The 12,221-nt window shown below is 39.0% G+C and overlaps 1 protein-coding gene across 1 annotated transcript in view; it reads right to left on the reverse strand.

Moving 5' to 3' along the window:
* The window catches only part of DNTT (DNA nucleotidylexotransferase), a gene marked incomplete at its 5' end in the record, with an annotated part of 91,933 nt that overhangs the window by 24,906 nt on the left and 54,806 nt on the right, over positions 1-12,221 (reverse strand). Inside the window, one exon of the mRNA XM_083441026.1 lies at positions 3,065-3,167. Within this exon, the coding sequence (XP_083297152.1) occupies positions 3,065-3,167 (103 nt within the window). The remainder of the gene's footprint in view (positions 1-3,064; positions 3,168-12,221) is intronic.

The raw sequence follows: 12,221 nt of genomic DNA on the forward strand, positions 1-12,221 counted from the left end.
TGCATCTCTAAGTCTGTGCTGAAAGTGCTGAAAGCACATTCTTTCTACAATGGTTGTTGGCACCCATCTGTCTCTGCTTTGAAAACTACAGTCAGTTTAAAATGAGGTCTATACAGGACTGGCCCTATAATGTGGCATGGAGAAGCAGCCACCTCGGGTGGTAGAAGTTGCTGATACAACATTCCTTTTTTTAAAAAAAATCTTTATTAAACATTCAACACATATTTACACAACAATTTACCATGCTAAAATTTATGCATGCACACTACACAGAAAAAGGAAAAATATATCGAAAAATAGGGGGAAAGAAAATAAAGACTAAAGATAAGAAAGATAAAATAAACTTCTGATTGTTCTCAAAAAAAATATGAATCTCATTTGTTATTTTTTACACAGCATCATGTTATTGTACTTTGTTTCCTTAATTTCCTTCAGAGAAAAATTATTTAGTTTATTACAAGAATCATTCAAGGTCTGCCAGGAGATGTTTGCTATCATAGTAGTTTTTCAAATATTCTTTAAATACTATCCATTCTTTATTCACCCTCTGCATGGAGTACCCTCTAACTCTCCCCGTCATTATTGCCACTTGGATGTATTCTGTCATTTTTACCTGCCATTCTGACTTTGTAGGTGTAATTTCACTCTTCAAATTCATTGTGACCAGAATCCTGGCTGCAGATGTTGCATAAATAAAGAGTGGTCTTACTTCTTTCTTGATTTCAGTTGACATTATCCCTAATAAGAAGGCCTCTGGTCTTTTTGTGAATCGGAATTGGAGTATCTTTTTTAATTCATGTTCCAGAACTCTCTGATTTTTTCACATTCCCACCACATAATTGATGCTACATTCCTGTGGTCAACCCACTTGCCCTGTTGCCTCTGCCACTGTTGGAGAAGCAGCACCAGAAATTCCATAGGCTAAAACAGAGAGAGCCCAACTCAAATAAATAGGGGATCTCTGAAATTAGAGAAAAACTTTAGCACACAGTAGGACCTTTGAAAGGTACTTGGTGTTCAGTCTTGTAAGACTGAAATGGTGAGCACTTAACAGACAGAGCAGTTGGGAAATCTGTTGAGAATCATTGAGATGGTGGAAGGTTCAGGTGAGTTCAAAGAGGAAGTAATTATTTGAGTAATGACAATCCTGATAAGAAAATATATAGCAGCCCCAAGCAACTTACTGAGAAGTTGTAAAGTGGGCCTGAGAGCTAAATTAGCAGAGAGAGCAGATCCAATACAGACTGAAATCAGGGAATGTGATGATAAAATCAGAGACCCAGAGCTAAAGTGGCAGATTCAGCTCCTGAGACGAGTTTTCAGTTTCAGAGAGATGCACTAAGTCTCAGCAGAGACCAGCAGAATGGGGCAGCTTGACTCTAACAAAAAGCACGGCAACTTTCACTTCAAAGGGGATATCCAGAGGGAAGAGAGAACGAAGAATTACAGTAGTGATATTCATTCTCTCCTGGTTAGGAGAGATAATAGATATAGAGGAGATCCCACCCTTGGCTATTCATAATGCAATGCAAACAGAATAGCTAGCAGAAAGGAGTCTCATCTGGGTAAGCCATCCAAGAAATACAGGAATAAAATTTATGAGCATTCTGCTGAGAAATGCAGTGTTACAAAAGGCAAGAAGAATATAAAAAATTCGGAAGCTACTGTCCTTGAGAAATTTCCTTTAGCCACTCTCCCAAAGTGACATGCCTTTAAAATGGTGACTGTGGATCAAACTACAAGCCTGCAGCTATGCATGTGCTTTTTCTCTTAAACTCAAACAGAAGTGCAAAAGGGCAGATCTGGGTGAGGCTCACACAGGGAGGGGAGGTTTAATTATGTCCTCCCTCCCCAGCTGCAGCTGCCTCCACAGCAAATCAAAACAAAACTTTCTCCTAGTACAGTGGTACCTCGGGTTAAGAACTTAGTTCGTTCTGGAGATCTGTTCTTAACCTGAAACTGTTCTTACCCTGAAGCACCACTTTAGCTAATGGGGCCTCCCGCTGCACCGCCGGAGCACGGTTTCTGTTCTCATCCTGAAGCAAAGTTCTAAACCTGAGGTAATATTTCTGGGTTAGCGGAGTCTGTAACCTGAAGCGTCTGTAACCTGAAGCGTATGTAACCCGAGGTACCACTGTATCTGATAGTTACATCATTTGTTATTATTTATTATTTATTGAATTTGTATACCACCCTTCATCTGAAGATCACAGGGCAGCTCACAACATAAAAATACAAAATGAGAACACAAAATACATAATAAAACCAAGAAACCCAATAACCTCCCCTTCCCAGCAACACATTTAAAAGGCATTAAAAAATAAATAAACAAAATCTGGACAATTTAGAAGTATGCTATTTTGTATTATTGTCTAACAATGACTGTTTTGTTTTGTTTTTAATTGCATTAAGGTACACTTATATTGAATTCATGGGATTATGAAACTCATAGAAAATCATAATTCAGACACTGACCAAACTCTGATTTGTCTTCAGCCAAATTTGTCTTTGTTTTGCTGCATCATGTGCCATTTCAGACTATCCCCTCTGTTTATCCCACCTCCCTCTGATGCCACTATTGCTCAATTCCTACTTTGCCTTTTATTTTCAATAACTCATCCTTTTTCTTTTAATAAAAATGCATGTAACTGATATAGACCATAAGGCTTATAACCCATATCATTGCTCCCCATTCAGTGACTTGAGACATTTTAGTGATGTCACTGCAATCTGAGTCAGAGGTATAGTGTTGTACAACTGGATTTTACTTAGAAAATAAACTTCAGAGAAAGAATGTAGTCATGTATCAACCCAGAGATTCTGCTGGTCATTCTGGCAAGCAAATGAGCAATTAAGTATCTCTGGTCAAGAAACAGCAAGATGAGCAGAATGCAATTAGTACCCTTTTCTATTTAGCACCCCTCGCAAATTAGCACAAGCCAATACGTGTGATTGAAAAATAACTTCTGGGGTGTTGATCGGAGCAGATAAAGTATTCAACATCTACCTACATTCATCAAGCTGAGAGTGCTGAACACAGTGATCTTACGACAATTTGTCCTACCTGCTTTTTCCAAAAGTCAATCACTAGGTGTAACAATTCATCCTCCTGACTTGATCCTGGAACTGTGATCAAAAAGTCTACATCATGTCCAGCTTTCTTGCCCCTGTCAATAACAAACAAGCAAAGCAGAATAAAACTCAGAGGTGCTCTGTCTTTGGGAGGAAAAAAACACCCATATAACTTTTTGCTGAGATCCAAGTCCAACTTTCAAAGACTCCCCCCACCCAGGCCTTATGAAAACAGCTTGCAGGATAAAATGATAGCAATGTTTCTTAAAACATAATCAAATTGAAATCTCCTATTTCTTTTACAAGGACTGTCACTGTTCTTTGTTAAGCAATAATTTAAAGGGCTTGATGTATTTCATCTCTTATTCAAACTAGATAATACAGATCTTTTGGGGCAAGGTGTGATGTTGCTTCTTTTTCTGTTAATCCTGAAAAAGAAGGCATTAGTCTTCTGTAAAGGAAATAATAATTGAGATACAGATACAGATCTAGACGTGTTTTATTAATCCAAGGCAGTAACTTCTGATAAGCCTGGCAGTCCTGTCACCATCTAACGTTCTGGTTTAAATGTTGATGGACATTTTAATTACAAAAAAAAAAAAGTGTCTAGTTGCAGGTAATTTTATTCTCTTTCTTTTCTGCTCACAATTCAGGTATTTCTTTCCTTTTACAATATAGGAGTAATGAAGGTCTTTTGTGTTTCAGTATTAATAATAGCCTTAGTGGAGTGCCTCAAATTCTAAGCACATTTATTTATATACCTGTCTGTAGCCAAGTACAGATCTCACCTGCTATTGCCATGGAAGAACAAAGATGAAGCACAAACATGTCTGCAGAGTGTTACTGAGAGGCTCAGCCTCACTGTCATTTTAAGTATGCCCCCTAACACCTTGGCCCCAGAGAATCCCCATGCTACCTGCAGTTGGTACATCACGCAGAGGCTCAAGACCACCAAGGGCAATGTTGTAGTTTGACCCTGAATGATCAATGCAAAACTCTTAATAGTTTTTCATACCAGGAAGAGCCCTCCAGAAAATGTAGACATATTTCTATTCTTCCTAACCTCTAACTAATCAAGTCATAACAGACCAGGCACGAAGTAGTTTGACATATTTAAGGAAATTCCATGCTTGGTTTGGCACTGCCGCCATAAGTAAGCCGCATTACCACCCGTAAGCAGTGCTTTTTACTTTAAAAAAATGTTTAGAAGTACTCTCACTATCCTACTACCTAAATACATCACAGTACATATGAAGTACTTTCTACTCTTGAAATGCACTATATAAATGCTAAGTATTTTTATTAGTTATGTGATGGCTTCCAGAGTGAAGGCTTCATTGTTATATATAAAGTCATTTTCTTAAGGCATCATTGTGAAAGTATCACATGAAAAAGGAAGCTGAAGTAATTATCTCTTCAATGCAGTTTAAAGAATAGACGCTCACCATATTTAGCTGGAATTTGAAGGAGTGCTATTTCTCCCCCTAGCATATTAGAAAAAGTTCACTAATGGAAGGACTCAAACACTCTTTTTGTGAAGCATGACAATCTGTCAAAACCTCGCAAACTATTCAGTAATTTTCATGCTCATATAGAGTTCAAGTGCTTACAGGGGGAAACAATGGACTTCAATTTCTGTTCTTGCCTCCAGGTAAACTATCAGTTAGTTGTAAGCCCCCAACCCTTTGAACTGTAAGAAAAAGAACTAACAAAAAAAAAAAGTCACGGGCCTGCAAGATTAAATGCTTACATTAACCAGATATGTGACAAGAAAACAGAACGTAAAATACAGTATCTGCAGAGTAAATTCAAGATGCTTTGGAAAGTTCCAGGCTTTAATTTGTCCCCTTATGGCACTGAGACATTTCAGTCCCTCAGAAAGTTAGATGTTTTAGAATTGTAATTTTTAACCATTCCTTTTAATAACTAAAGATGTTGCTATGGAGGGTTATGCACACCAGGTTCAATTTCGACTAGAAAGCGATCACTGCCCTTGCTAGGAGAAACAAGAAAAGCTGCACAAATACATATTTTGCACCTCCAAAATATTTTGGCAATTTTATATTCCTGTTATTCAATATGATATACAATATATCCTACTTCGATTGCTTATAGATTTCAGTTGGAAATGATATTTATGGTGGATATGCTAGCATGATGGTTAGAATTTGTGTGCTATTAAAAATGTTTCACCCTACAAGCAGCATTTCAGATGCATCCAAAGCTATTCATGAACTTCCCTGAATCACATCCTTCAATATCAAAACATTTTATGAGTTCTGTGATCTGAAAGCACTAAACTATGAAAATAATACGTCATAAAGTATTTCATTACTACACTGGAACCTCGGGTTACATACTGTCCTCCTTACGAATGCTTTGGGTAACGAGCTCCGCTAACCCAGAAATAGATGCCCCTAGTTACGAACTTTGCTCCGGGATGTGAGCAGCAGTCAAGCGCCGGTGGCACAGCAGCAGCAGGAGGCCCCATTAGTGAAAGTGCACCTCATGTTAAGAACACTTTTGGCTTAAGAAAGGACCTCCGGAACGAATTAAGTTCATAACAGGAGGTACCACTGTACTGCAGATGTAGGATATGCTCTTCATTTTCTTCAACTATACAAAAAAGCATGATGCTCTACATTGCTCCTAAAATAGTCTGGTTTAGTTACACTATACTTCATTTGAGGATTTATATTTAGGCTGCAGCCTTATATATGATTACCCAGGGCTGGATTAACCATTAAGCAAAATAAGCACTCACTTAGGGCATGAAGGTAAGGGGGGCATCAAATAAATTTTTAATTGCCGGATTTACCATGGACCATATGGTGCAACTGAACCAGGTTCCACAAAAAAAGGCTCCCACAATATGTGTGTCATAAGTTCAGTGCAAGGGAAGGTTTTTTAATGTTTTGTTATGTTTTTATATGTGTTGGAAGCCACCCAGAGTGTCTGGGGCAACCCAGTCAGATGGTGGGTACCTAAATCATCATCATCATCATCATCATCATCTGCAAAGGTTACAGAGAAGGACATGAGAGCCTATCACAGCATTTAGGGCCAAACTATTCATGACACAAATCATATTGTTTGTCCTTGAATGAAGGCCTTCTTCTTCCACAAATTGCCAGTGGTGGGCTGGGGTTGCGTCCAACTGGAACCTTGGTACAGTGCGGTAGAGGACTTTAGCACTCCCTGTTCCCACATTCTCATTCTGGATTGGAAGTTCTGTTCCAGGAGTTTTCACTGAAAAAAGCTCCCGCTTTCTCCATCCTTCATCCAACCAAGCAATAGGCGTGATCACAATTTGAGGACACCTGAGGAGGTGTGGAGAAGAGGCAGTGGGCAGTGTGGCCTGGGGGAGTGAGGGAGAGTGGTCTAGAGCAGGCTTCCTCAACCTCAGCCCTCCAGATGTTTTTGGCCTACAACTCCCATGATCCCTAGCTAGCAAGACCAGTGGTCAGGGAAGATGGGAATTGTAGTCTCAAAACATCTGGAGGGCTGAGGTTGAGGAAGCCTGGTCTAGAGCAAGGCAGAAGAGGCCAAGCAGAGAGGCCTGGATGGTTGCTTTCAGTCCCTGACCTGACAGACACCCCTCCCCTATTCTTGAGCTTCTGGAATCATAGTTTACAGATTGCTGATGATGAATAACATTTTGAGTAAAGAGGATGATGAAATAAGTGTTAGATATAAGCAACATTGCATGCCTCCAGTCAGTTGAGAGCAGGCTCGAGACTAACAGATAGAGGAAAATACATGTTGTGATTTCCTACTCAACCCACAAGCTCTGTCCCTCAGCCCTGCTTTCTCCTGCAGGAGGCAGCAACGAAACTAGCTCTCACCTTGTAGGTTTGAAATCCTTGTAAATTTGAAGAAACTGGAAGTAATGAATCTCTCCCCCCGCCCCCATTACTAACAGGCCCTCAGTGTGTTTTATTTATTCTTTTTAAGTAATTCTATAGCGATGTGTGAATGAGGCAGAACAAGTGGTGGAGGGACAGCTTTCAATCTGTTAACCCTGCTATAAACTATAAGCCACCCATTTTATTTTATTTTTAAAAAAAACCCTAAGAATGAGAGCAGTAGCTGGAGTCACATGCCCATTTCACAAATTCAAACTGCATTAGCAGCGCTAATAGATAGCTTTACCTCAATCATATCAATGCCTATTGAGTAGATGGGTGAGGGAGAATCAACTGAAAAATGGCCTTCAGAAAATGATAGCTATTAGGCAGCTGAAATAATTTAGGGTTATGACAGGTGTTTTTTAAAAAATAAATAAGTTATTTATTCCACAAAGGAGCCAATAATCAGCCAGGACCTCAAACAGCTAAGTTGCTCAGAATGTCATGTGTAGAGTTTCTACAAAGCCTCACATGCAAACACCAGCCAAGTTTGGATCAACTTTCTTGAATTTTAAAGAAATATTACATTAGAAGAGACAGTGATAAGTGAAGAGGATGAAATCAGACATGTGGAAATTTGGAAGAACTTTCACGAGTTTGGAGGGCATTGATTGCTTGTCATTCGTACTGGTTATTTAAAGAGTTGGGTTTATTTTTTCCCCCTCCAAGCTAATTACAAGCTAATTTACTAGCTGGTTCAACCTATAAAATGAGTTCTACCACTAGCAACTGCCAGAGTTAACTTGACAGCCTCCTCCCACCACCTGGTGGGTTGTCTCATGCTGCGGTGAGTGAGATGGTCTCTTTCATCTTGATCTCTTGGAAGAAAAATAATATTCATGGCTGTATGGAATAGACAGGGCTGTCTACAGCCACATGAGCCTGCCAGCATGCTGATATCATTTGCCAAGGCCATTTTCGGTTTTGGCACCCTGCTTATGGAATCTTCGCCCCCATGGAGACTCACCTGATGCCCCCACTCAAGTCTTTTTAGTGCCTGGTAAAGGATTTTATTATCCCAGGCTTTTAAAACACCTTTTTAAAAACTTACTTTATTTCCACTTCTTTTCTATTTTTCACCATTCTGGTGTTTTCTTGTTTCAATGTGTTGGGTGTTTATTTCACAATCCCTGCATGCCACCCTGGGTGTGATAACATGAAGGGTGGAATATAAATATCCTAATCAATTTTTAAAAATATTTAGATGGAACCTGTTCAAAGCTTATTTTTGTTATTTTAGCATTATTTCCTCTGAAACTCTTTCTAACTAAAAACTGAGCAAGTTACTGAAGTCAATTTTTTTTAAAAACCCCAATAACCTTTCAAAGTATATCTTTATTCTTTATAACTAGAACGTATTTAACCTTATTGTATTTTGCATTTCGTAACCTTTTGGGCTCCAACCCTGTATCTGCTTACCTAGGAGTAAGCCTCATTGTCTTTTAATGTCTAAATCGTACTCAGAGTAGATCCACTGAAATCTATGAGCTGTACCCAACATTCTCTGCCTGCCAGCATTCTCTTGCACTTGCAAACAGGTAAGTTACAATGTTGTGCAAAAAAGGAATCAAATGCAACAGTTGCACAAGCAGGAACTCTTTGTGCAATCTATTGTGCAACAAAGTTACTAGCAACTTCCTTGTGTTGCTGTTCTTGTGCAACAATGTCTGGCAAAAATTTCACCAGCGGAACAAGTATACCATTAAGCGACTTTAACATAGCACCACACTGGATACAACCCAATGGACACGATTCATTTAGTTTGATGCAACACCGTGAAGCTTATTTCTGAGCAGCGGTGCATAATACCGCACCATTAGTAACTTTTTCCAGAAAAATGAAAATTCAAAGATTCCCCACTCCCCTTTTCCATTAGGAAAGAAAGAACAAGCATTGACTCTTGAAAGGGAAAGCTGAAGAAGTCCACACCAGACTTCCTGTTCCAACAGGAAGTAGCATGCGCTGAATGGCCAGATTAAGCGTGGGTGTTTCTGGTCACATGTGCATTCAAGGCAGCTTTTCAAAATAGCATTTGGATTCATGCTGTCAGTGAAATAGCTGCTCACATACTTTTAGAGTAAGAAAATAAAGCTTCCCTAAACTGCAAAACCAAACAAATCAGCAGCATCAGTCCGAACAACAGCTGAGAAAAACATGGGGGAGAACAAATTGCAAAAAGTTGCCGTTCTTCCTCCCCAGCTTTATCTTCCATTGTACACTTTCTGTTTGTTAATGAACGGGGAAGCAAAAGGAGAGAAAGAATTGTGTTGAGATGAAATCCCAGGCATTTGATCATATAAGCTCTGTGCTGAGCTCACCTGAGCATTTCCTGCATGATCTTTATTCCTTCATCTGCCAACTGGGGACAAAGATGCAAGATTGATGACAAAGCCGGAGGCAAGATTTCATTTTATAATTCATCATGATATATGGTCAGAAGCTACAGAGAATCATGAGAATATGGTGTACCAAAACACAGAATGACAAGACATCACAAAGGTGGTGTCTAAAATAATTCATTATAGACTCAAACCTGCATTCTTTATACAAGGGGAGGGGAAACCTCTTTGTGGTAGCCTTGGGACTATCACAGAAGAGACATGCAATTCAGAGTTTTATATGCCTAGAGCATGGAGAGGTATGGAGCAGCGGCTCTTACAGTACATAATACTGTAGCTGAAACAACATGTCAGCTTTGAACAAGCTGCTGCCATCTGATTAGATATGTCCCATGATTGTGGAAGGCCATTCCAGAAAATAAGGCTGTCCTGATACTTCGGCACCATTAAATCCCACTTATCTCCCAGGACTCTCTTAGCATTGCATATCCTTCCACCCAGTCTTCTGTTTAGAGTTCTGATACTGAAGTAGATTTCCTGCAGTTTCAGTGTTGTGCCTGTACCAAAGAAAAAGGAAAGAACCCTTCCAGGTGGAGAATGCTAATTAGGCCTAAACTTCTGTATATTTCAGTGGAGTCAAATATTTTATTGGCAGTGGCAGGCGCATCTTAATTCATTGTTGATGGCTATTTTGTTGTGTTCCTTTAACAAATGATAATTTTATTGTTTAAGACCCTACTGGCCTCAACACTTGCACATACTTTTGTAAACCAAGAAATATTTAATAAAAAATAGCTTTTTAAAAAAACAACAACACTGCAGTCTTCAGGTGGGCAACTTGGAATTCCCATCACTTGGATGCTCTAGAGAAACCTCTTTCTCTCTATTTGTGGAATGCTGGCCCCAGGGAGGTTTGCCTTCATTATATATTTTAGGCGCCAGGCGAAAATGTTCCTCTTCAACCAAGCCTTTGGCTGGTTAATATTCTATCTAAAGACTTTTAAATGGGGGGTGGGTGTTTTGTTGTTTTCATTTTAATTTTTTACTTATATTTTATCTTGTATTTTATTCTGTGAAGCGCCATGAAATCTTGTGATGAAGAGCAGTATACAGTGGTACCTCTAGTTACGAACTTAATTCGTTCATTCTTAATGGAGGTCCATTCTTAACCTGAAACTGTTCTTAACTAGAGGCGCGCTTTCGCTAATGGGGCCTCTTGCTGCCGCTGCACCGCCAGCACACGATATCCATTCTCTTCCTGGGGCAAAGTTCTCAACTCGAGGTAACTCTTCCAGGTTAGCAGAGTTTGTAACCTGAAGCGTATGTAACCTGAGGTGTTTGTAACTTGAGGTACCACTGTATTAAATAGATGATATAGATAGATAGATGATAGATAGATAGATGATAGATAGATAGATAGATAGATAGATAGATAGATAGATATGTAGATGATAGTCTCAGGGGGGACGAGCTTAGAAGCAAACCTGAATAAGATTGCGCTGCAAATCACTATATCTATCTATCTGCCTTTAGGCTCACACACTTTTTCTATACAAGTGACCAGCACCAACCTATCTGAATATGGGTACTAATGACTTCACTAATAAAACAGAAATGTTATTTTAATGCTCCACGGGTGCCAAAATGACTGAAAGTGGCTCTATTTGATGATTGGTCATAATTTCTACTTCTACTTAAAAGCTGTTCTCTTCAGAGTCAAAAGCAGCTATTTCCTTCCACTCAGCATTGACAAATTAAAACGTCAACACCTGAACAAACAAATATATTATCATGTACATTAACAGCTCATGTACATTAACATTCTGTGGTAGAAGACAATAATGTACCATCAAAAACCAATTTTGCATTAAAAAAAATTTCTAAAATTAGTTTTAAAATACCCACCTCCTGTGTTATTTCCCTCTCAGCAAAAACTAAGTGTAAATAATTTGTTTTCGATTAATACCACCTTAGCAATAAGTAAAGCTTGTGCTCTGTGACAATAACATAGCTCTCTAAACCTCCTGCACTAACATTACACTGGATTCACCCTCTAGCAGTCATATTTTATTTATTTATTTTCTTATTTCCGCTGTGGAATCCAAGGCAGCACACGTGTGAGTACTGTATGGTATTTATTAACAATACCACATATAAATGGCAAGTATGCCACCTTGGCTTCCACAGTGGAATACAAATGTTGGGAAATTTTAAAAAAAGGAAATACTAAATCTGGAGGGCAAGACCCAGCATAAAGGTAGTGCAATCGGTTTTGGGCATTGACATTCTTGCATAAATGGGAGCAGGCAAGCTTCACAGTCACTGAATATAATCATTGCTGCTGTCGCACTAGGAGCTGCACAATGCTTTTTGTTAATGCGCCCATTGGATTTGGCTGTTATGCTAAGCTAAGAATGAGATTTTCACTAGTAGACTGGCTGTTGCACAAGTGGGGATGCCACAGCTGGGTATCACCCAGAGCTTTTTTATAAATCAAATGGTCAAAAGCTGAAGAAAGTCATCACATTTATTTCAACATGCAAAATTATAAAGGATTCTTAGGTAGCCATTTTATCTGGGACTAAGCTGATTGTAGACTGAAAGGTGCATACTTTAAGCATATAAATGTTATGCTCTTTAATTATAGCCTAATGCTGGAGGCTGCTCCTGTTTGGGCTTTAGTTCAAGTTGAAGTTTTAATACTAAAGCTCCAGTCTACTACTAAATTATCCAGACTGGATAATTCCTAATTCTCCCAGAGTCTCTCCAGTGCTTTACCATCCAAAACCAGCACCGTGCTTAAGCTTTGACTTGCTAGTCTCAGGTTCATATAAATAAAACAACTGTACATGGAAGCCATCCACAGAATTTCAAGCTTTTAAAGCTTATGAAATGTAACATA

Source organism: Podarcis tiliguerta (assembly GCF_965153285.1).
Source record: "Podarcis tiliguerta genome assembly, chromosome: 5".
Classification (NCBI taxonomy): domain Eukaryota; kingdom Metazoa; phylum Chordata; class Lepidosauria; order Squamata; family Lacertidae; genus Podarcis; species Podarcis tiliguerta.